This window comes from Gnatocerus cornutus, chromosome 7 (genome assembly GCF_029298725.1).
Source record: "Gnatocerus cornutus isolate USDA-ARS CGAHR chromosome 7, icGnaCorn1.1, whole genome shotgun sequence".
Taxonomy (NCBI): domain Eukaryota; kingdom Metazoa; phylum Arthropoda; class Insecta; order Coleoptera; family Tenebrionidae; genus Gnatocerus; species Gnatocerus cornutus.
Window position 1 is genome coordinate 18,222,969 of NC_142239.1, and position 24,954 is coordinate 18,247,922.

Sequence of the window (24,954 nt, forward strand, 5' to 3'; positions counted from 1 at the left end):
AATGTCTTTAAATTTGAACACTGTACTGTCAAAACTAATACTACTACAGCCATAAATACAAAATTTTTGAAATTTTAATTTCGTCACAAAAAAAAATTTTAAATTTCGTTTCCTGTGTTGTAAAAGTTTGTAATTTGGCACAGAAAATAAGTCAATTAAGAAGAGTAATCTCTATAAATTTAATCGTTGTACTGTCAAAACGAACAGAATTAGAGCCATAAATGTAAAAGTTTACAAAGTTTCTGTTTGTCCAAACATGAAAATTCCTAAAATTGGTCTATTTAGGTTTATAATTTAGTATTTTTGCACATTTAATTAGTATGAAAAAAATAAGAATATCTACAAATTCGATTGTTGTACTATCTGTCAAAACTAACAGAATTAGAGCCATCACAATTTTTTTTTTTAATTTTACTTTCCTCACAAAAATGAAAGTTTGGAAATTTCGTTTCTGGAGTTGTAAAATTTTGTAATTTGACACAAAAAACAAGTCATTTAAGAAGAGTAATCTCCATAAATTTGATTGCTGTAGTGTCAAATCTAACAGAACTAGAACCATAAATATAAAAATTTTAAAATTTCGATTTTGTCACAACAATAAAAGTTTCTAGATTTCGTTTCTTGTGTTATAGAATTGTGTAATTTGGCACAGAAAATAAGTCATTTAAGAAGAGTAATCTCCATAAATTTGATCGTTGTAGTGTCAAAACTAACAGAATTAGGGCCATAATTGTAACATTTTCGAAAATTCTACTTTGGTTGTAAAATTTTGTAATTTGTCGCAGAAAATAACTCAATTAAGAAGAGAAATCTCCATAAATTTGATCCCTGTAGTATTAAAACTAACAGAATTAGAATCATGATAAAGATGAAATTTTCTTAATTTCTCGTTCGTCCAAACATGAAAATTTCTAAATTTGGTCTATTTTAATCTACATTTTTTTCTTTTGCGCAGTTAATAAGTGCGATGAAAAAATAACATCCTATAATAACTTTTAATATCCAAATTCGCCCAATAGATCGTCTATTTCTAAATATATTTATTATTGGAGGTTTAATTATTGTAATAGCTCAAGTGTTCCAAATTTCAACTGTATAGACCTTTAAATCAAATTCCAGAATAATGATTACTTCAGCGAGGTGGGACCTGCCCCACTTTCCCAAAATAGCCACTCCACTTCCTGCTTTTCATAACATTTTCTGGAACCAAATCCGCCCACACCCCTCAAGAATTTCCCACTTTCCTCTCTGCTCTAGAGGAGGTAAAGTCCCCGCGCAAGCGTCACCACGTGCTTATTTAAAATCACACTCTCTGATTCCGCTGTTTCGTCCAAGCGTGCACACCACACGTGAGTTCAAAATTGTCAGTTCCTTTTTGACGTTTTTTTGTGTTGTCCTCCAAATCTCCAGTGTACAATGCCAGCAGACGCCGAATTAAATTCAGTTTTGATCAGAAGACAAGAAATTAACGAGGCTCTTGATAATGGGCACCAGGTGAAAATCAACTATAGAGTGGTCAACATCTACACGGAGTTTCACGAGTTTTCTAGGAAGGAAATCAAACAGTATGAGGCGACTTTTAAGAAGTAAGTAGCAAATTTTTTATCTGGCTTCTTCAGTAAAACATGACACAGAAGTGAGTGTTAAGTGTACCAAGGACTGAGTCATGTGTTGATAAGGAATAAACACGTTTGTAACAAATAGCGCTAAATACGTCATTTGCAATGTAGTACGTTTATTGATTTAGTACCTAGAAAAGGTCATCGGGGTAACCTATTAATATAGTGACCTTCTAATGGATATTGATTGTCCTTTTATGGAACGGGTGGGTCCCTCTTATCACTTTCCGTGTTTTCTGTTACTTCTTTGATCTTGTTATCTCGTGACCTCACATTTTTGCTTGTTCTTTGATACCAAAGGTACCAACAGTACCTTGAGTCTTACAAAACAGTTCCATGATCACAAGTCGACCATTAAATGAGAAACTGTTTCGTCATTGAACGAAGGTGATGCGAAAACTGTTAACAACTTAATCAAGAGGAAAATCCGCGAACTCTCTCGTTTTTAATTAACATTTCTAGACGCAATAAATAAACAAACCGATTTGACATCAATCTAGCATTGAATTAAAATGCAAAAATTCATAGCTGTAACTAAATTAACATTTATTTTGTACCATCTGTGGTCACGCCCGAAGAAATTTAAGTCTGTTGGTTCCGGAAAATCGCAGGATGTCCGTTGAAATTTCGACGGTGCGGTTTCCAATTTTATAACTCATGAGAAAGCATTCATCACTTGCGATTTTTTCCCAGGGAAAGGCTTTCACCAGAAATCAATCGCTTTTATCGAAGATGCGACTTTTACTTTGTGAAAATATTTTTCTGTTTGTAGCACGAGAAGCCGTAATTTCTCGAGTTAAGAGTGTAATCGTGTTATGGGACGATTATTGCACACGTGCGTATTTCCACTTTGTTCTAATTAGGAGTGGATGACATTGGTTTCTAGAGCGGCGGAGACATGGAAATTCACTTCTGAGAGGCGGTTGTCTAGTTTTTTCGTGTTGGTAGCTTGTAGGAGGTTCGTTTTTAGGTTTGCGACCCTGATTTGTATGCCATAATACCTATTTAGATTATCGGGTGGCCGTCTAAAAATTCGCTTATAAATTCCCTTGAAATTAGTAATTATTTAGATTTTGAAGCGAATTTGAATTTTATTTTTTTCCTGCTCGGCCGAACCTTCAAATGACATTTGGTTAATAGCGGGTTGTGGTCTAAAGAATTCTTATTCTGAGAGCTAATTTTAGAATTCCACGTATTACGGCATTTGTAAGAAAATTGCATTAAAAAAATGTCAAATTTCAAATTTCCCGCTCAAAATTTTGAAGTTCTGTCACTGTAACGTTGCTTTATGCCTAAAATTTCAAAAAAATTACTTGTTTTTGTTATACATAATGTTTTCATTTTATCTTGCCAAGATTGGTACCAATTGTAATCCTATAACATTTGCTACTTCAGTTATTTTCATGCAGTGTAGCCAACGTTATTTATTTAATGCTGCAGCAATTATTAAAAATATTTCTTCAAGGTGATATCAACTTGCAAAAGTTTTTTTTTAAGTTATTAACAATTACCGGATTAGTTACTAAATCCGTTTTATCTCTACATGACTCAGACAATTTTGTAATAAAGGAAGAATGAAATAATTAGCGGTTTTTAACTAACAATTAACCGGTTCAAATTGCTATTGCATAATAATTTCACGGAAGTCTGGGGGAATTAAATTTTCTAATTTGGTGTATAAATAGCGGTAAAGTTTGTCAATAAGAGTTGTTTTTATGTTATGTGAATTGGTATTATTCACTTATTTAGGGAAATTTAATATTTAGGTTGGTAGCACCGCATTCAGATCGAACAATTGAATTTCAAATGAGTTTCTGTAAATTTTTGTAGTAACTTTTCTTAATTAGTTTGTAATTGACATTGATGCAGTAATGCCAACCATCAAAATTAAACCAACTATTCTAAAAAAAAGATGGCGGGGGAGCACAAAAAACTCTTATTTTAGTAAACTTTAATATAAATAGTACGTGTATAATAAAATAAAAATCTGGAAGTTATATTAACAGGAAAACGTAAATTCAAAATTAAGTATTCTTGTTCAAAGATTGTACCAACATGTCAGTGATGTACCAACAAATTCCCTACTCTACAGTCTTCGCAATTACGTCAATCACAGTAAAACGTGCCCAAGCACAAGAAAATACTAGCTCAACATCTGTCTAAAATCGTCCAACTTGTAGATGCTCGTTGATAGTCTACCGAAGGCGTTGAACAAAGCAACGATTTCTCCTCTTTCCAACTGAAAGAGTTTCTTCTGATTGAATTTGTGCGAAAAGAGAATCTTCAAAGCTGTGCCTAAACCTCTAGTCTGCAGTTTCCCCCAAAGCTTGCATTTATCGCAACCAACACAGTCCATTATTCTGGTCACGTTCCGGAAGTGCTCTTTAAATTCGTGCTTTAATCGCGCGGCCTGAGCACTTCCGGTGAACATGGAGGATTCGTCGAAGTGGTTTGGGAACTGTTTGACAATAGTTAGGAAGTCCTGCACTGCCATTCTAGTGTCAAAGTCTTCAGTTGAACTACCTGGAAATAAAAAAAATTAGGTTTTGGCGTCGTGGTGGTACATCTACCTGTGTAGAACATCTCTTGTTCCAAGTATGGTGCTGCTTTAGTCAAGGCGCGGAGTTCCAAGAGGTAGATGAAGTAGAGGTTGCGCAACCATTGGGGACCTTCCTCGTTGGTCGTCTCCGGGGAGAATCTCCTTTGGAATTCTTTCAGGTTTGGTCCCCATTCGCCTTTGGGGTCTTTGAGGCTCAACCCGTTGGATTGGGAGAGGAGGTAGTTTGCGCAGAGATGGATATTGATGCTGGTGTGGAGACCAGAGATCGCTCTATAGTAGACTCGTTCCTCCAGACACATACTATTGAGTTTGCTCGTGGGGATGTATAAACTATAATACGTTTTGGGTCGGAAACAATTCTCTAGATAAATCGAATTCCATATTCTATTAGCTGAAGGTCCTTGGTACCCCGTGAATCTCTCAGGATTGAGAAGAAGATCCACAAACTCCGCATCCTCATCATTCTCATCAAGAACGCAGAAATTATCATTCGCGTCATCATGAGCCGTCCACATGACCAAATCCTCTTGCATCTTCGGACTGATCGTCTTATTCAAATAGTCCAGGTCTTCACCCCCGCAGCTCTTCTTCGCCTCCCCTTTGATTCCCACAGGAACATTCTCTTCCCCACACGCCTCCACGTGGCAGTACCTCATCGCGCACTTGCTATCATCGTGCCAAAACGGACACTCTCTCTTCAGATTCACCCGGTAGAACCGGAAGTAGTCCTTCAACAGAAGACTCCTCAGACGTGGATACACCTTTATATTGTTGAAGTGGTCGACCGTGTCAATGTTACAACCGCACTCGTCGATCTTCCCACTCAATTGACAAAAACAGGAGTCCTCGATATGCGGATCGAAATAGGCCGTGCATGTTACCACCAACAATAACCACAGCTGGCTAGATCGGAACAACATCGCGTTTACTTTGGCTCATTGCGGACAAAAACGTGTGTTTTTCACTCGTGACGGATAATCTGTATCGAACGGGCAGAGAACACGTCGGCTCAGCTGTTTGGATAACGGTCGATGCCAGAGGAGAATGCGAAAGGTGGGATCGTAAATTGCGGGCGACGTGACAAATGACGGGTGCGCTGACGGAGCGTCGATAACGCGATGATACAATAAAAAAACGGAACAAAAGAGGCTCAGGTTACTTGATTTGCGATTTTTTTTGGTGTTTTGTCTGCGGTCCGGGTCAAAAGACTTACCTGGTAAAAATGCGCTTATCAGTAATTTTGGTGATTAAAGACTTATGAGTGTAAATATTATGCGTTAACTGTAATTACTTGTCGTTTTCTGATAATGGGGCTTTAAAATTCTTACTGCCTCGTTAAAATGGAAATTTGCGGTTTTCGTCCGACCTTGCAAAGGGGATTTCCATTCTTGTTGCTATTTTAAACAGTTTTAGCCAATTAATCAATTGCGAAAAAATGACACTTAATAGAAATGTTATTGTTACAGTTCTAATGCAGTGCTACCAACATGTCAAAAGATCCAAAGCCCACACGTTTTTACCAGATAAGAAAAACAAACTTTACTCTTCTTATTAGATTGTAATATCTTAATAACCAAACAAATAACACACGGAAAGTCAATATTTATCCATTTTTTAGTTCTCGAAAATTTTAGGATCCTCTTCCATTACTACTGTTTACAAGCAATTCCAAGAGATAATGATGAAAGTACATAAACTCATGGAATGCATGTAAATAAAAGGAAGGAAATGTGTTTACGATATGTGGATATCAACAGCTTCTAAAAAAAGAACCGGTCTGTGAAAACATCCGATGAGAAAAACCTCAAAGAACTAGACAAATTACTTCCACTCAACTTTATTATCTTAACAACTCTTTATTGGCTGTGCAAATTTATTAATAGCTAAAATGACCTCCACGTCTATTGAATACCAATTGATATTTATTTTTAGCCCCCTTTTAGTATGCATGCAAACATGTTTTTTGCTTGGGCCCCCACTGAGCGCGCAGGTAAAAAATCCCTGCTCCCAAAATACTTCTTCGTGGGGTGCATGCACGATTGCTAATAAAAGATTTTTATTACAGGTTTAACACAAACAAAGATGGGTTTCTGAGTCTCAGCGAGCTTAAAAGAATGATGGAGGTCTTAGGAGCCCCACAAACTCACGTTGGACTTAAAGCTATGATCAAAGAAGTGGATGAAGACGATGATGGACGTCTATCTTTCAGAGAATTCCTTTTAGTTTACCGAAAAGCACGAGCTGGAGAGTTGGAGGAAGACTCCGGTTTGGCACAACTGGCGAAATTAACAGAAGTCGACGTCGACAAAGTCGGTGTCAACGGCGCCAAAGAGTTCTTTGAGGCTAAGGTAAGCTCCACGTTTTCCAAGATTTTTTTATTCATTTTTGAGTTGCAGATACACGAACTGTCGAAGACCAGCAAGTTTGAGAGCGAAATCCGCGAAGAACAAGAGGAGAGGAAGCGGATGGAAGAAGAAAAAGCCATGAGAAGACAACAGTTCTTGGAAAAAGCTGCTATTTTTAAGTAATCTGACAAGTATTTTAGTAGACTGACATTTTAACTGTACTGCTGTATATAACTAGGTGTTAAATTAATGTAAGCGATTGTAATAACAATAACATTCGAATTTTGTGATAGATTTTACAATAAAATGGTTCAAAATGACTAATGTGTTATCAGCGAAACGTCCGGTTCTGCGAAAGACTCAGAGTGGATGTCACGTGACAACCAATACGTCAATATTTGAATTTCGAGGTAGTCGTTGCCGTGGCAACATGTCAGTGATGTTTAATGAATTCTTTTTATTACGAATATTTTAAAATAAAGCTTTATAAAAATGACTAGTTTTCTAAAAAGAGCTTTTATTAACGAATTGTCCGGTACTCCGAAAGACTCGCAGATGCCGGCTGTCACGTGGCTGTCACCTTGACAACAGAAACGTCAAACTTTGACGTGTGTCCACTTCAAACACTTTAGACTGAAATTACTCCTGAAATTGAGAAAACCGGTCGAAAATCAAAGGTACGTTTTAATTCGTCTTTATTGAACACAATTTCATCTTTTTTCATAATTGCATCAACTTTTTTTATTACCTCAAGTTGCGCAACATTACGTTTTTTCTTATCTATTTTTTAGTCAATTATGGGTGATTTCGTCCAACGCTTCCACGCCCTTCCAGGAGACATTATCAGGGAAAAGCAGCAAAACTTGTTTAAACTGTTCCAAGAGCACTCCTTCCTGAAGAATTCCCCAGAGGAATTAGATGCGATCACTGCCTCTCTTCACGCGGACAACTACTTGGAGAGGATTTTTCGTACCGATTTCTTGATTTTTTTCCAAAGGTTTGACGAGCTGTACAATGACTTCAAAAGTGGAGATCAGATCACCATAAAAAAGCTCTCTAAACACCAGTGGTTCTATGAAAAAGCCTTCAAAGAAGTCTCTCGTGACGACTTTATTAACTCTGTTCTCCCCTCATGTTCGTTCTCTCTTAAAACAACGATTTTGAAGAAAATTCCTTTGGATGATCCACACGCTGATGATATTTTTGATGGCGTTTCCCGGAAATACGGTCTTCATTTAGCCACAATTCTTCTCCCGAAATGCTCAAGTGACAAGATCCGCGACACCCTTAAGAAGTACCCGATTAAACTAACTGTGACGCAGCTAGAAGCGATTTTCCACAAAGATCCGAGTTTGATTGAAGTGTACTTGGAGGAACGCACGAAGCTGGAAGGGAACTCTCAGTTCATTGATAAGAACCCGATTTTAATTTACATTGCGCAAAAGAACCCAAAGCTCTTTTCAGAGTTGTTTGAGAAGTTCAACTTTGATACCACGTTAGGGCGACGCACCACTAAGAAGTACATTGATTCTCAAGGGGATAAAGTTTTGGGCGACAAGCTCAAATATCTTAAGATTTTAAACAAAGGGGTCACTGTTAGGAAGGTTGGGAATGAAGTATCTGAGCTCCTTTTTGAACCAGAAGTGGGGTGTCCAACACACTGGAAAGCCATCCTGCAGTACTACCCCAAACACCGACAATTCGAGGTGTTCAAAGCGTCGTACGACAAACTCCATCACGAGAAGTTTGGTGAAAACGTTGGTAACATCACTGAAGATGAACTGAGGTTGATTCCAGACGCGGGGTTGCGAGAGCAGTTGGCTCAACGGAAAAACGAGAAAAAGTACCAAGAGAACTTTTTGAAATATTACACTCCACAGGTCTGTCTCAAGGAGTTTATGGACAAAATTAACTACTTGGGCAGTGCCGAGAGGGCAAAGTATGTGGGGTACACTTTGGAAAGTGCCTTTCTTAATAATGACCCGGAAGTCTTGTTGAAGATCACCGAGGTGGTGGCGACAAGACTGAAAAACGACGATATTGAAATCCAGCGGGTTTATATTAGAACTCTGGATGCCAATAAGAAGAAGTTGGATCTTTTCGACGAGAGACACTGGAAATTTGTTGATGACATCCTTGCAGGCTTTGAAGTGAAAATAGGTTATCATTCCGACGACTCGAAGTATTTAGCCAGTCGCTTATTAAAGTTGGTGAAGAATGGTAAACCCATCAAAGACGTGGTGGCAAAAATCACTTTCTTGGGCAGTTTCATGTTTCAAAGCAAAGACAAGGATGTTAACAGAGCAGTCTTGGTCCAACTCTTGGATTTGGGTCTTCAGAAGAACAACGGCGATGATAAAGAATTGGAACGGGCGTTTTTCGACTGCGAACTGGTTCATTTTTGTAAAAACTACAATAAGAAGTACCCAGGCAATACTATTACCATCTTCCCAAATCCTAGGATCTACAAGTCCGTGCAGTATGTACTAGAACACAATAACAATGAATATGTGAATCTTCCGTGTCGTTATGGAGTTCAGCATGTCATCCACCAAAACGCGTCGCTGAGGGCGCTTTACTTTTCCAACTTCAAAACCTTCGAACGCTTGTCCAGTCTGATGTGGTTCTTACAGAACGAACCAGCCGCCCTCGTCCAATACTTTGATGAGTTTTTAAAAGCCTTCAGTGACTCGAGGATCAACTCTGCGAAGTTCTGGAAATATATCAAAAAATGTTCGCATCTTGGCCTCGACACAAGAACTGTGGAGTTCTTCCGGCAGAAACTATCAGAAGAAGGTTATAAGTCTAAGAAGAGGTTAGCCCGAGCGTTGAGCATTTTAACCCCCGTGGAGGCACACTTGGAGCTTGTCAAACGCTACAAGCCTCTGTCGGATAAAGTTGATTTGACAGACGATGAAGCTAAAGAATTGTATGAGATCCAAGGGAAGCTAGTGCGGTGTTTGCCTTTGGTGGAAGCTCCTCGCCAGGTCTTGGAAGCGACTTTCTATTTCTGCCGAGGTGATTATCTCCAGTTTGCGCTGAGTCCTCTATACAGTTCTGTGCATAAACTCCCAGAGAACGAAAGCGTGGAGTTTTTGGAGAAGTTGAGAAACTACAAAGCTGTGTCGGTGAAGAAACACGCAGCAGCACTGAGTTGTGTTATTCTCAGTGAAGACAAAGTGAAGAAGTGTTTACAAGAGTCTACTGTATCCACCTTGCTGGTGACAATGAGATACTTTTCAAAGAACCCGTCGGAGGAGCTTTGGTCTTTGGTCGAAACCAAGATCCAGGGGTTGGAAAAGAACGAGTTACCCCTCCTCAAGCCCGCTCTAAACATACAAATACCGTCCCAATACAAAAGTTGGTGTGTGGAGACGATGTGGAAGCTCCTCGACAAGCACGACGACAAAGAAACGAAGAAGCTCCTCATTCCAAAGATTGATAAGCGCGCGGTTCGTGACTTTACCACCGATTTTGCCCTCAAAATAATCAAAGAGAACATTTTCAAGTTCGAAGACGCGCATCAGGTCATTGCTAACATCCTCATTTTCTCAAAGACTCCACAGAGGTTTACTCTCTTGTCCGACATTCTCTCCGATTTGAAGAAAACTTGGAACAATTCAGCAACACGAAGAGATTCTCGCCAGAAACTCGCGTCTTTTATTCAAACAGTATTCACCACTTACATGAAGGAGGAGGAAACGAACTCGCTGTTTGTTAAAGAGTTAACTTCCGTCTTCACTTCCGTTTTTTCTTTCCGCGACGCCTTCGACGAAGTGGTGGCTGTGAGGTGCATGGCGTGGAAGAAACAAACTGAAAACTGCGCGAAAGGTTTGATTGGTTTGAACCAAGAAGTCTGCAAAGAGTTTGGTTCCTATGCTATCAGAGTGTTGCTCGACTGTTTAAATAACTTCGTTTTGAAGCACGCGTGGGTTCAATTAAACGAGAAGCTTAAGCTGTGTCATGCCATCATCAAGTATAAGGAGGAGGATTGCGACTGGTTGTTGATTTTGGGGCTGTTGCCGAAGACTGAGCCACAATTAGAAGAGACCTTCGTGTTGTATGAAGAGATTTTGAGGGCGGCAACACTGGTGGAGGATGGTGTGGTTCAAGTTCAGATGGGGTTGTTCTTGAAGAATAGCTCGCACAGTAATTCTGTTTGGTAGAGAACTGTTACTATCTTAAGAAATATATTTTTGTTGGTACTTTTAAAAGAATTATATTGAGTTTTGTTTTTATCGTTGTTTAGTTTTACCCCCAAATTCGCTTAACATGACTGGCAATTCTAATTGAAAAAAAGTAAACTATTTCTGCAAGTGTTAAAATGAGATCCCGCAAAAGAAGGCAAACACTCCTCCGTAGTGCGCTAAGAAGTTACCACCTGTGCCATTGCAATATTTCAGTGATGTTCAAGGAGTTTTTTTTATCCATTATCTCAAAACAAAGCTTAATAAAAGCGACTTTTTTTCAAAAACGAACGATTGCTGGCTCAGTTTTCAACGAATCGTCCGGTACTCTGAAAGACTCGCAGATGCCGGCTGTCACGTGGCTGTCACCTTGACAACCGAAATGTCAAACTTTGACGTGTGTCCACTTCAAACACCAGTATCTAATCTAAGTCAAACACTTTAGACTGAAATTACTCCTGAAATTGAGAAAACCGGTCGAAAATCAAAGGTACGTTTTAATTCGCCTTTATTGAACACAATTTCATCTTTTACTATTAATGCCATCAACTTTTTTTATTACTTCAAGTTGCGCAACATTACGTTTTGTCTTATCTATTTTTTAGTCAATTATGGGTGATTTCGTCCAACGCTTTCACGCCCTTCCCGGAGACATTATCAAGGAAAAGCAGCAGAACTTGTTTAAACTGTTCCAAGAGCACTCCTTCCTGAAGAATTCCCCAGAGAAATTAGATGTGATCACTGCCTCTCTTCACGCCGACAACCATTTGGAGAGGATTTTTCGTACCGATTTCTTGATTTATTTCCAAAGGTTTGACGAGCTGTACAATGACTTTAAAAGAGGTGATAAGATCACCATAAAAAAGCTCTCTAAGCACCAGTGGTTCTATGAAAAAGCCTTCAAAGAAGTCTCTCGTGACGACTTTATTAACTCTGTTCTCCCCTCATGTTCGTTCTCTCTTAAAACAACGATTTTGAAGAAAATTCCTTTGGATGAGCCCCACGCTGATGATATTTTTGATGGCGTCTCCCGGAAATACGGTCTTCATTTAGCTACGATTCTTCTCCCGAAATGCTCAAGTGCCAAGATCCGCGAGACTCTTAAGAACTACCCGATTAAACTAACCGTGACGCAACTAAAAGCGATTTTCCACAAAGATCCGAGTTTGATTGGAATTTACTTCGAGGAACGCACGAAGCTGGAAGGGAACTCGCAGTTCATTGATAAGAACCCGATTTTAATTTACATTGCACGAAAGAACCCAAAGCTCTTTTCGGAGTTGTTTGAGAAGTTCAACTTTAATACCACTTTAGGGCGACGCACAACTAAGAAGTACATCGATTCTCAAAGGGGTAAGGTGTTGGACGACAAGCTCCGATATCTGAAGATTTTGAATAAAGAGGCCACTGTTGGGAGGGTTGGAAGTGAAATAACCGAACTCCTGTTTGAACCAGCAGGGCGGTATCTAACGTACTGGAAAGCCATTCTGAAGTACTACCCCAAACACCGACAATTCGAGGTGTTTAGAGCCTCGTACGACAAACTCCATCACCAGAAGTTTGGTGATAACATTGACAACATCACTGAAGATCATCTGAAGTTGATTCCAGACGCGGGGTTGCGAGAGGAGTTGGCTCAAAGGAAGAATCAGAAGAAGTACCAAGAGAGCTTTTTGAAGTATTACACTCCACAGGTCTGTCTGAAGGAGTTTATGGACAAAATTAACTACCTGGGCAGTGCCCAGAGGGCAAAGTATGTGGGGTACACTTTGGAGAGTGCCTTTCTTAATAATGACCCGGAAGTCTTGTTGAAGATCACCGAGGTGGTGGCAACAAGACTGAAAAACGACGATATTGAAATCCAGCGAGTCTATGTTAGAACTGTGGAAGCCAACAAGAAGAAATTTGATCTTTTCGACGAGAGACACTGGAAATTTGTTGATGACATCCTCGCAAGCTTTGAAGTGAAAATAGGTTATCATTGCGACGACTCGCAATATTTAGCCAGTCGCTTATTAATGTTAGTGAAGAATGGTAAACCCATCAAAGACGTGGTGGCAAAAATCACTTTCTTGGGCAGTTTCATGTTTCAAAGCAAAGACAAGGATGTTAACAGAGCAGTCTTGGTCCAACTCTTGGATTTGGGTCTTCAGAAGAACAACGGCGATGATAAAGAATTGGAACGGGCGGTTTTCGACTGCGAACTTGTTCATTTTTGTAAAAACTACAATAAGAAGTACCCAGGCAATACTATTACCATCTTTCCAAATCCTAGGATCTACAAGTCCGTGCAGTATGTACTAGAACACAATACCAATGAATATGTGAATCTTCCGTGCCGTTATGGAGTTCAGCATGTCATCCACCAAAACGCCTCGCTAAGGGTGCTTTACTTTTCCAACTTCAAAACCTTCGAACGCTTGTCCAGTCTGATGTGGTTCTTGCAGAACGAACCAGCCGCCCTCGTCCAATACTTTGATGAGTTTTTAAAAGCCTTCAGTGACTCGAGGATCAACTCTGCGAAGTTCTGGAAATATATCAAAAAATGTTCGCATCTTGGCCTCGACACAAAAACTGTGGAGTTCTTCCGACAGAAACTATCAGAAGAAGGTTATAAGTCTAAGAAGAGGTTAGCCCGAGCGTTGAGCATCTTAACTCCCGTGGAGGCACACTTAGAGCTCGTTAAACGCTACAAGCCTCTGTCGGACAAAGTTGATTTGACAGACGATGAAGCTAAAGAGTTGTACGAGATCCAAGGGAAGCTAGTGCGGTGTTTGCCGCTAGTGGAAGCCCCGCGACAGGTCTTGGAGGTGACTTTTGATTTCTGCCGAGGTGATTATCTCCAGTTTGCGCTGAGTCCTCTATATAGTTCTGTGCATAAACTCCCAGAGAACGAAAGCGTGGAGTTTTTGGAGAAGTTGAGAAACTACAAAGCTGTGTCGGTGAAGAAACACGCAGCAGCACTGAGTTGTGTTATTCTCAGTGAAGACAAAGTAAAAAAGTGTTTACAGGAGACTACTGTATCCACCCTGCTGGTGACAATGAGATACTTTTCAAAGAACCCGTCGGAGGAGCTTTGGTCTTTGGTCGAAACCAAGATCCAGGGGTTGGAAAAGAACGAATTACCTCTCCTCAAGAATGCTTTAAACATAACAATACCGTCTCAATACAAGAGTAGGTGTGTGGAGACGATGTGGAAGCTCCTCGACAAGCACGACGACAAAGAAACGAAGAAGCTCCTCATTCCAAAGATTGATAAGCGCGCGGTTCGTGACTTTGCCACCGATTTTGCCCTCAAAATAATCAAAGAGAACATTTTCAAGTTCGAGGAAGCGCACCAGGTCATTGCTAACATCCTCATTTTCTCAAAGACTCCACAGAGGTTCACTCTCTTGTCCGACATTCTCTCCGATTTGAAGAAAACTTGGAACAATTCAGCAACACGAAGAGATTCTCGCCAGAAACTCGCTTCTTTCATTCAAACAGTCTTCACCACTTACATGAATGAGGAGGAAACGAACTCGCTGTTTGTTAAAGAGCTAACTTCCGTCTTCACTTCCGTTTTTTCTTTCCGCGACGCCTTCGACGAGGTGGTGACTGTGAGGTGCATGGCGTGGAAGAAACAAACTGAAGACTGTGCGAAAGGTTTGATTGGTTTGAACCGGGAAGTCTGCAAAGAGTTTGGTTCCTATGCCATCAGAGTGTTGCTCGACTGTTTAAATAACTTCGTTTTGAAGCACGCGTGGGTTCAATTAAACGAGAAGCTTAAGCTGTGTCATGCCATCTTCAAGTGTAAGGAGGAGGATCGCGACTGGTTGTTGATTTTGGGGCTGTTGCCGAAGAATGAGCCACAGTTGGAAGAGACCTTCGTGTTGTATGATGAGATTTTGAGGGCGGCAATATTGGTGGAGGATGGTGCGGTTCAAGTAAAGATGGGGTTGTTCTTGAAAAATAGCTCGCATAATAATTCTGTTTGGTAGAGAACTGTTACTATCTTAAGAAATATATTTTTGTTGGTACTTTTAAAAGAATTATATTTAGTTTTGTTTTTATCGTTTAGTTTTACCCCCAAATTCGCTTAACATAACTGGCAATCCTAATTGAAAGAAAGTAAACTATTTCTGCAAGTGTTAAGAATGAGAACCCGCAAAAGAAGGCCAACACTCCTCCACAGTGCGCTAAGAAGTTACCACTTGTGCTTCTTTCGCTTGAATCAAACTGCATGTTCTTGAAGAATATCGTAAGACGCGCCATCTGAATGCTGCAAAAAGGTAGAATTACATCCCCAAGACACTCCTCTTACCCTGGGTATAGTACAGTGTGGTCAGTTTTGAAAGACTCCATGAGCTTATTCCAATGGAAATCTGCTTGAGACGTTTCGACTCTATACGACAAAGAAGTGCAACCTGGTAAGCAGTTACAACCTTCTGACTCTGCTTCTCTTATCAACAACTCGTCTAGAACTCAAGAGATACAGAAATCCTCGGAGGAACAAGATTTACCTTCTGCGTCAGATATGCACTTTCTGTTAACAGCCGCACAGATCTTCCTGTTTTCTTCTTCATCTACAACATTTTTTATTGGTTGTTTCGTCATGAAGACAAACTCACGTGGCATGTTAAATCCAACGCATCCACACCTAGAAAGTGTGAAGTTAGCCAGACATTCAAGTTGACAATGCGTCTGACTGTAATGCTTGAAGAACTTCAATTGTCGTTCATCCGTGAAGAAGCACCCACGTTTGGAAGGCTCGTAACTCCTCATATCTTCAGAGACTGTTTGGAGATGTGGCTCAACAGCAACTATCACTTCTTGGTTCAATGGAACACGGAAGTAGTGACTTCTAAACCTCGGAAAATCACTTGGTTGGTGAAGATGAACCCTGAAGCCTTGCAGCGGACCTCTGCAGATATAGTCTAAGTGCTGTTGGTAGTCTGCGAGGACAACAAAGAAGCCTCTTTGAAGACCAGACGTTGGGGTTCTTCGAGGAAAAGAGTCTTCAATACTCTTCGTTGTATAACCATGAGGGGACCATCCTCGGATCGGTGTCTCAACCTTGTAATGTTCAAAAGACCTACACAAGAGATTTTGAAATTTTATAAATGGGCACTCACGTTCCACTGGTGAGGATGTCTTGTTGGGCCAACATGTTGAAGGTGAAACATAATCCATCGTCTGTTACCACTTGCGTGAAGAACTTCCGACATAGTCTTGCTTCATGCGACCATTTACAAGCGAAGAGAAGAGTGTCAAGAGAAGGCGAATATTGGCGTATAAAATTCATCACGTTCTCATAAGTTGTCGTTTTATTATCGGAGTTGGCCACGGCGTTGTCGCACAGAAGAGACGCGTCTGAAAATGTTCGCAACCTTTGAAAAGAGGATCATTTAAAGTTGTCTCTCTAATCCACAACTTACTCTTCCGGAGTGACGTTCTTATTCATAACTTGATGGTAGACATCTGTGTAGTTATAAAGAAACTGTCGAATCTTCGTTTCCGAGCAGATGGTAATAGCGGGAAATGGTACTTCCCAGATGGGTCTTGACGTGGTTGAGACGACGATGGGAGAACCAGTCCATTGACTCCACTTTTGAACAATCACAGTTGTAGAGAGACAGATTGACAAGACGATGAAAAAACACCAATACAATCTAAAGGAGTTAAATTCTGTTCTACTTGGTCTTACTTTTCGATTCTCGGAGTTCTCTCGTTTAGATGGCTAAATCCGTACATTTTGGTACTCTTGCAAAAGTTTGAGAAATCGTCTTCGTCGTAGTTCTCCATCGTGACTACGCTGGTGAAATGTAAGAAGTTGTTTTGAAGCTGGACGTGACCCAGAACGACCTACTTTTTATAAATTTCTTATCATTTTAGTTAGTGATAGCAAATTATTTCAAATGCTTTGCCAACCTCACTATGGTAGTAATCAGATTGTGGGAGCTCCGGAAGTACGAACAATTGCGTACGTTGATCATCAGGAAATGTTTTTTATAATAATTTACGAGTGCACTGTAATTAAATCTGTAATTTTCGCATTTTTCTGTGCATGCGGGTAAAAAAAGTTGCATCGTATGCTAAGTGTTTATTTTTATCATGAAATGAATTAAATAATAACGAGAACGTGCAATCAAAAAAATAGCTGCAGTTTCTTGTTCCTGAGGTCCACATTGATAAAAAAAAACAGTTTTTTTCGTGATTTAATTGGAATCCACCTTTAAAAGTTTCTTGATAAGAGAAAATGCAGCATTACAGATCAACACCAAACTCTGCACACTGCATCACTTGGCATTTCTGCATCCATTTCTGGTCTCAGTTCCTCGCCAGCTGTGAGATTTTCCGAGAAAATTCAAATTAAAAATGTCGAACAAATGGGAGCTGTCAAAATAACCAAGTTAAGACATACGTTAAGATACCTGTCCTATATTTAGACACAATAATTTTAAATAATTAATAGAATCGTAACCAAGTCGTGAATGTTAAATCAGAGTTGAAATTCTTTCTCCTGAGGTCCAAATTGACAAAAAAAAGTAATTTTTGTTTTTATTTTTGCCGAAAAAATGCAAGTCGAATAAAAGTTTTAAAAATTTATTAAAAATTAACAGAGGGTCGGATCAAAAAAACGCCACCAGATTCTTGTTTCTGAGGTCCGAATTGATGGAAAAAGTCGGTTTTAAAAAGATTTTATTTTTTGTCAAAATCGCCAAAAATCCATGAATTAACCCCTTTGGACTTTTTTTGGCGAAAAACACGAAAGTTTTCAGATCAACACGAAACTTTGCACAGGGCATAATTTGACATTTTTACATCCATTTCTGGCCTCCGTTCCTCGCTATCTGTGAGATTTTTTGAGAAAATGCAAATTAAAAATTTTTAAAATTCAATTTCCCGCGTCGAGCAATATGTCAACGCAGCATACAAGCTAGGACATGCGTCATCAGATCTGTCCAATATTTAGTCATCTTTAGTATTATATAAAATATTAATTAAGCTGTGAAACTTAAATCAGAGTTCGGATTCGTTTTTCTGAGGTTAAAACTAACAAGTTAAGTAGTTTATTGTATTTATTTACACCGAAACACGAGGTTTAAAAATGACAGCACAACATGTGTATATTTGGTTGCCTACCCACAAAGCAAATTTTATTATTAAATAAAATCATTATTAGGTTTTAAATCTAACTTTAGAGTACAGAATCTTGTTCCTGATGTCCAAATTAATAAAAAAAATGTTTTCAAAAGTTTTTAGGCTTTGATTAGACTTCAAAATTTATGTACATAACCTCTTTGATTTTTTTCGAGCAAACAGATTAAAGACCTCAGATCAACACAAAACTGTCCACACAGCTTCGCTTGGCTCTCCTGAACCCATTTCTGGTCTCAGTTCCTCGCTACCTGTAAGATTTTTCGAGAAAATCCCAATTGAATTTTGTACAAGAAATGTGCGTGCTGCTAATCTAAGACATACGGCGAAGACCCAACTTCAGACCTAATGTTTAAACAAATATTAATTAAGCAACAACCGACGCGTGAATCTCAAATCAGAGTTCAGATTCGTTTTTCTGAGGTTCAAATTAATAAGTAGAGTATCTTTCTGCTTTTATTTTTACCGAAAATCGTAATGTCGAATACAAGTTTTAAAAATTAATTAAAAGTAAACCGAGCGTCGGATCGAAAAAACGACGCCAGATTGTTGCTCCTGAGGTCCAAATTGATGGAAAAAGTTGATTTTAAAAAGATTCTATTTTTTGTCAAAATCGCCAAAAATCCATGAATTAACCCCTTTGGACTTTTTTTGGCGAAAAACACGAAAGTTTTCAGATCAACACGAAACTTTGCACAGGGCATAATTTGACATTTTTACATCCATTTCTGGCCTCCGTTCCTCGCTATCTGTGAGATTTTTTGAGAAAATGCAAATTAAAAATTTTTAAAATTCAATTTCCCGCGTCGAGCAATATGTCAACGCAGCATACAAGCTAGGACATGCGTCATCAGATCTGTCCTATATTTAGTCATCTTTAGTATTATATAAAATATTAATTAAGCTGTGAAACTTAAATCAGAGTTCGCATTCGTTTTTCTGAGGTTAAAACTAACAAGTTAAGTAGTTTATTGTATTTATTTACACCGAAACACAAGGTTTAAAAATGACAGCACAACATGTGTATATTTGGTTGCCTACCCACAAAGCAAATTTTATTATTAAATAAAATCATTATTAGGTTTTAAATCTAACTTTAGAGTACAGAATCTTGTTCCTGATGTCCAAATTAATAAAAAAAAATGTTTTCAAAAGTTTTTAGGCTTTGATTAGACTTCAAAATTTATGTACATAACCTCTTTGATTTTTTTCGAGCAAACAGATTAAAGACCTCAGATCAACACAAAACTGTCCACACAGCTTCGCTTGGCTCTCCTGAACCCATTTCTGGTCTCAGTTCCTCGCTACCTGTAAGATTTTTCGAGAAAATCCCAATTGAAATTCGTACAAGAAATGTGCGTGCTGCTAATCTAAGACATACGGCGAAGACCCAACTTCAGACCTAATGATTAAACAAATATGAATTAAGCAACAACCGACGCGTGAATCTCAAATCAGAGTTCAGATTCGTTTTTCTGAGGTTCAAATTAATAAGTAGAGTATCTTTCTGCTTTTATTTAGACCGAAAATCGTAATGTCGAATAAAAGTTTTAAAAATTAATTAAAAGTAAACCGAGCGTCGGATCGAAAAAACGACGCCAGATTGTTGCTCCTGAGGTCCAAATTGATGGAAAAAGTTGATTTTAAAAAGATTCAATTTTTTGTCAAAATCGCCAAAAATCCATGAATTAACCCCTTTGAACTTTTTTTGGCAAAAAACACGAAAGTACTCATATCAACACGAAACGTTGCACAGAGCATTATTTGACATTTCTGCATCCATTTCTGGTCTCAGTTTCTCGCTAGCTGTGAGATTTTTTGAGAAAATGCGAATTAAAAATGTCGAAATTTGATTTCCCGGCGATGAACAATATTTCAACCAGTGCACCAAGCTAGGACACACGGCGCCAACCGCGCGCGGCCTAACTTCAGACCTAATGTTCAAATAAATACTATTTTTATAACAACCACCGCCTGAATCTTAAATCAGAGTTTAGAATCATAGAGCTGCATTTTAAATTAGACGCCTACAAAAAATTCTCTGGAGGAAAAATAGCCTTTAATTCAAAAACGTATAAACATCATCAGCGCGGACGAAAATGTTTACAACAATAATAATTACCTCACGAATTGATTAATAAAATTAAAGAACGAACAAATAAAGAGACCTGAAATTATCTTTCCAACGACACGAAAGCAAGTTCATAAACAATAAACAACTCGGCATTTATCGATGACCTTATGGTAGTTTTTGGTGCTTGCGGAGATTAGTAAGAATGATAGACTCGTCTTATGATAGACTTATGATTTAAGAACCTGTTTCACTTAAAGTTTCGAGGAAAAATTAAGAAACTTGTGGTTTTCTACAGTTCAAACAACGTTTCCTAATTAATTATTAACACGCTTCACATGATGGTTCTGTCTTTCTGTTTATGCTTCTTTTTTGTTGGAACAAGTGCCCAGATCTCTTCCTTGGAGATCAACAGCTACGCAGTCATAAATCAGTGTGTTAACCGAATTTTGCTCCATTACCAAGATCTGAATGTCGTCATGGTGGACTCCCTGATCAGAACGAATGTTTCTTACATTTACCACGAAACGTCTCAAGAGATGAAAGTCATCGGCTACGAACTCCATGAGCTCTACATCGTCACAACGAAGAACAATCTAGAGGAGATTCTTGATGACTTAGCAAAAGCGAGGAATTTCAACCCACGAGCAAAATTTGTTGTGGTTTTGACTAGTTTTCTTCAGTACCATCAAGTGTTTGAACTACTGACAAACTACTTCATTTATAATGTTATTATTGTCAATTTTGAAGGGGAAGTGGTGACCCACGACCCTTTTTTTGAGGAGAATATATCTCCAAGTACTGCTCTTATCCGTTTGGGTCCGTGTGGTAATTTAACCATCACAGACGATCTTTTTGATAAGCCGCTCCCGACTCTTTGGAGGAACACAACAGTTTTGGCAGTGTTCTCCCAACACTACCCGTATATTTTCCAAGATGGTACCTCTATGGCGGGTGAATACTACCAGTTCTTCGAGGTGATAGCTCAGAAGTTGAAATTTCAACAGGATCTTCTGAATGTTACAATATTTGGTAATGCCTCTTCCTCTTTCATGCTAGGTACTTCAGTAAACTCAGTATTATCAGTGTTGTATCAGATCTTTTGCAGAGAAGAGAAAGACACGTCGTGGTCAACCAAAGAAGCTCTAGTAATTTGGAGTATTTACAGTTTGATATAGCTCCAGTTGGTTTGGCCATGCACTTTCATTGGGTGGTACCGCGAGGGGTTCACGCCCCCATTTGGAAAGTCTTCTTTTCCAGATTTGACGAGAATGCCTGGTTTGCTATCGTGTGCTTATTGGTACTCCCAGGGTTGTTCTGGAGAATGATAGACAAAAACGCCCATGTTATGTTGTACCATTATCAAATCCTCTTTGAAGCACCCATTCACGACTTTTATAAAGTGAAGAAACTCGCTCCACGCATCGCCATAGGCAGTGCTATGATCTCCTTCATGATCATCTCCACTCTTTTTAAAACAGAGATGCTCCGGTCGTTGACGACTATTTCCATCAACTACCCAATTGATAGCGTCCATGACATCATTAAGAACCAATTGAATTGTTACATGTCACAAGTCGATAAAAAGTACCTCCAAGACGACTATCCGTACTTTCTAAAATGTACAGTTCTTGACGAAAATGATAACCATCAAGATGTTATGAAAAGCATCGCTTTACATCAGAACGCGTCTTTAGTTACGCGGGTTCTCAAGTATAAGTTTGCTGCTAATTACTTGTACCAAATGGGATTTGAAGAAGCTCCCATTCACGTCATCAAAAAAATGATCAAAATGGATTTCATGTTCGTTTTCTTCACCAAGGGCTACCCTCTCTTCCCAGCGTTCTCTAAAGTCATCGAAAGAATGAACTCCGCTGGTCTCATTGGGTACTTCAGGCAACAAGTCTTTTATAAAATAAATAAGAACCTTCAAGCACAAGAAAAAATCGTTTCGAACAAGATCGCACTCCAGCATATCAGCACAGCTTTTCTTATACTGTTAGTGGGATTTTCAGCTGCTTTTATTGCGTTTTTAGTAGAGATTACTAGTAACTATACAGAGTGTTTTTTTATTCCTGCATTACTAAAACGAGAAAGAATTTGATTCATCCTGTAGTACAACTCGTTGCAGTTTGGCGCAAAACATGAATTGTCGAGGCTTTGGAATTTGAATCGGGTTGGTAGTACTGATAACACTAGTCATTTTTACAGTGGTATGGCCTCCTGTTTCCGAAACTGAAGTCCGTTTTGTTCCAACAGGCTCGGGTTCAGAGATATTCTCGAAAATTTATTTTTTAGGTTCTACTATGCAAAAATTCATTTTCTTAATTTTTTTTCTTGAATTCTTGCAAGGTTATGGCAATACTCGACAGTGTTTTGGAAAGCCAATTTAATAAGCTTTTCAACGACCTATAAATCAAATTGCTAGGAAAAGTACTTTTCATGATATTTGTGTAAAATTGATCTCATGTCCAAAAAAAATCGCAGCTTTAGTGATTTTCATTATGCAGTTTTGTTAATTTTCATCAGGTTTTCTCAAATATCTTGGCAAAAACTAACTCTCCCAGCGAGTTTCATAATTCGTTGGAAAGCTTATTTAATTACCTTTCTACTGATGTATTATAGAGTTTTATGATTTTGCAATTTGATAAACAAAACTTAAAAATATCTCGGATTCCTGATCTTTTGAATCAGAAGACAATTCTGCTATAGAAATGAGTTTCCACTGCTTCAGTACAAACGTCCAAAATTTGTTTCAATACGATTTTGGTAGCACTGTATGTCATTCCAACTGTCATTGTTTTTTCAGTGTTACCAAATTATAAAACAAAGTCACGGCCAGCTTTTTTTTAATAATCGCAGGGAACTTAATAAACATGTTTTCGATTCGGTCAAAACAAAATAGTAAAATAATTGCGGTCTCGTTATTTGTTCATTTTTTCGGTAAATCGTTTAGTCTATTTAGGGGTTAATTACACAAATTTCGGAAAAAAAATTAATGAAGTGCTTTTTAAAGTGAAGTTTGCTCTGATTCATTTGGATCCAAGTCAGGATTCAGTTCGCGTTTAGTTATTATTTTAACATGAACCATTTTATTATGTACAAGGTGTTTATAAATGTTTCTAGCATCAAGGGTGGCTATGAAATGCCAAAGAAATTTGCCGCTCATTATAAATGTGAGTTTATATTTTTTAACTGACATTTGTAGTTCACCTCAATCATAAAGCAAAGTAAGTTTTGAGAAGAAAACTGTTCTAATTGTGGTTTGAAACTTGAAAATCAAAAATTTGGACACAAAACCGTAACTGAAACGTCGTTGACGTAAGTAACATTATAAATAATTGTCAAGATAGTTATATTCACTATAAACACAAAGCGGCAAAGTAGTGCACGACAGGAATTCCAGAGCCACCCTTGATTCTAGAAACATTTATAAACACCTTGTATAAATAAAACAGGTTTCGTTTCTTTTCTTCATAATTTCGATAATTTTCAACACGAAGCTCAACTATTTAGCAACTAATACTACGTACTAGAAACTGGCGATGAACTGAAAAAAAAAAGATATTTATGGACTATATGAAGTCCTCCAAAATTTCTTTCTCAAAAAGGAAGACATGATGGTCCTGTTTTTCTGTTTTTGCTCCTTTTTTGTTGGAGCAAGTGCCCAAATTTGCCCCTTAAAAATTACCAGCGACCCCATCGCAGACCAGTGTGTAAACCGGATTTTACTTCATTACCAAAATCTAAATATCGTCATGGTGAACTCTCTGATAAGAACGAATATTTCCTACATTTACCACGAAACGTCTCAAGAGATGAAAGTCTTCGGCTATGAGCCCCCCGAGCTTTACATCATCACGCTGAACGAAAATCTAGGGAAGATTCTTGATGAGTTGGCAAAAATGAGGAATTTTAACCCACGAGCGAAGTTCGTTATAGTTCTGACTGGGTTCCTTCAGTACCATCAAGTTTTCGAACTACTGACCAACTACTTCATTTACAATGCGATTATTGTTGATTTGGAAGGAGGAGTGGTGACCCACGACCCGTTTTTTGGGGAAAATATCTCTTCAAGTACCCACCCCACCCATTTGGGTCCCTGCGGTACTTTAAACATCACAGATCTTTTCGATAACTTGCTACCGACTATCTGGAGAAACACGACAGTTCTTGCAGTCTACTCTCAACACTACCCGTACATTTTCCAAGATGGTACCTCCATAGCCGGTCCTTATTTCCACTTCTTTAAAGTACTAGCACAGACGTTGAAATTCAAACCAGACCTTCTGAATGTTACAGTAGTTGGTAACGCTTCTTCTTACATGCTTGGTACTCCGCCCACCACAGTATCATCATTGTTGTATCAGATCTTTTACAGAAGAGGGAAAGACACGTCATGGTCAACCAAAGAAGAGCCAGTTCTTTGGAGTACTCCCAATTCGATGTAGCTTCAGTTGGTATGGCCATGCACTACCATTGGGTGGTACCACGAGGTGTACACGGCCCCATCTGGAAAGTCTTCATTTCAAGGTTTGACGCGAAAGTCTGGATTGGTATTTTGGGGTTGTTGGTACTCCCGGGGTTCTTTTGGGCTGTAATGACTAAAAACCCTCATGTTATCATGTATCATTATCAAATTCTCTTCGAAGCCCCCATTCAAGACTTGGATAAAATGAACAGATTAGCGCCGCGCCTCGCTATAGCATCCGCCATGTTCACTTTTCTAATCATCTCCACTGTGTTCAAGACAGAGATGCTTCGCTCGTTGACAACAGTCTCCATCAAGTACCCCATTAACAGCGTCCAAGACATCATCAAGCACCAGTTGAATTGTTACATGACTCAAGACGATAAAGAGTACCTCCAAGACGACTACCCTTACGTACTAAAATGTACAGTTCTTGACGAAACCGACGACCACCAAAACGTCATGAAAGACATTGCGTTTCACCAGAACGCAGCTCTAGTTACTCGTCTTCTCGTATAAGTATGCCACCAATAATTTGTACAAAATGGGATTCGAAGAGGT

The 24,954-nt window shown here is 38.8% G+C and overlaps 5 protein-coding genes across 5 annotated transcripts; 3 read left to right on the forward strand and 2 right to left on the reverse strand.

Annotated features, from left to right (window-relative positions):
- Positions 1 to 1,269: 1,269 nt before the first annotated feature.
- Positions 1,270 to 6,844, forward strand: Swip-1 (EF-hand domain-containing protein D2 homolog Swip-1). Its single transcript, XM_088041342.1, has 3 exons — positions 1,270 to 1,586; positions 6,245 to 6,527; positions 6,576 to 6,844. The coding sequence occupies exons 1-3, from the start codon at positions 1,417 to 1,419 to the stop codon at positions 6,705 to 6,707; spliced, it is 585 nt and encodes a 194-aa protein (XP_087897468.1). The 5' UTR covers positions 1,270 to 1,416; the 3' UTR covers positions 6,708 to 6,844.
- On the reverse strand, positions 3,538 to 5,192 carry LOC148172017 (ero1-like protein). Its single transcript, XM_088041341.1, has 2 exons — positions 4,190 to 5,192; positions 3,538 to 4,142 (listed from the first exon to the last, which is right to left on the reverse strand). The coding sequence occupies exons 1-2, from the start codon at positions 5,097 to 5,099 to the stop codon at positions 3,763 to 3,765; spliced, it is 1,290 nt and encodes a 429-aa protein (XP_087897467.1). The 5' UTR covers positions 5,100 to 5,192; the 3' UTR covers positions 3,538 to 3,762.
- A 236-nt stretch (positions 6,845 to 7,080) lies between the features above and the next one.
- On the forward strand, positions 7,081 to 10,762 carry LOC148172018 (uncharacterized). Its single transcript, XM_088041802.1, has 2 exons — positions 7,081 to 7,201; positions 7,316 to 10,762. The coding sequence occupies exon 2, from the start codon at positions 7,322 to 7,324 to the stop codon at positions 10,688 to 10,690; it is 3,369 nt and encodes a 1,122-aa protein (XP_087897928.1). The 5' UTR covers positions 7,081 to 7,201; positions 7,316 to 7,321; the 3' UTR covers positions 10,691 to 10,762.
- Positions 10,763 to 11,070: 308 nt separating this feature from the next.
- LOC148172019 (uncharacterized) lies at positions 11,071 to 14,742 on the forward strand. Its single transcript, XM_088041287.1, has 2 exons — positions 11,071 to 11,201; positions 11,317 to 14,742. Exon 2 carries the CDS (start codon positions 11,323 to 11,325, stop codon positions 14,689 to 14,691), a length of 3,369 nt encoding a protein of 1,122 aa, XP_087897413.1. The 5' UTR covers positions 11,071 to 11,201; positions 11,317 to 11,322; the 3' UTR covers positions 14,692 to 14,742.
- LOC148172020 (pickpocket protein 28-like) lies at positions 14,719 to 16,550 on the reverse strand. Its single transcript, XM_088041288.1, has 7 exons — positions 16,398 to 16,550; positions 16,129 to 16,362; positions 15,826 to 16,080; positions 15,322 to 15,785; positions 15,214 to 15,276; positions 15,015 to 15,168; positions 14,719 to 14,972 (listed from the first exon to the last, which is right to left on the reverse strand). The coding sequence occupies exons 1-7, from the start codon at positions 16,493 to 16,495 to the stop codon at positions 14,774 to 14,776; spliced, it is 1,467 nt and encodes a 488-aa protein (XP_087897414.1). The 5' UTR covers positions 16,496 to 16,550; the 3' UTR covers positions 14,719 to 14,773.
- Positions 16,551 to 24,954: the final 8,404 nt, after the last annotated feature.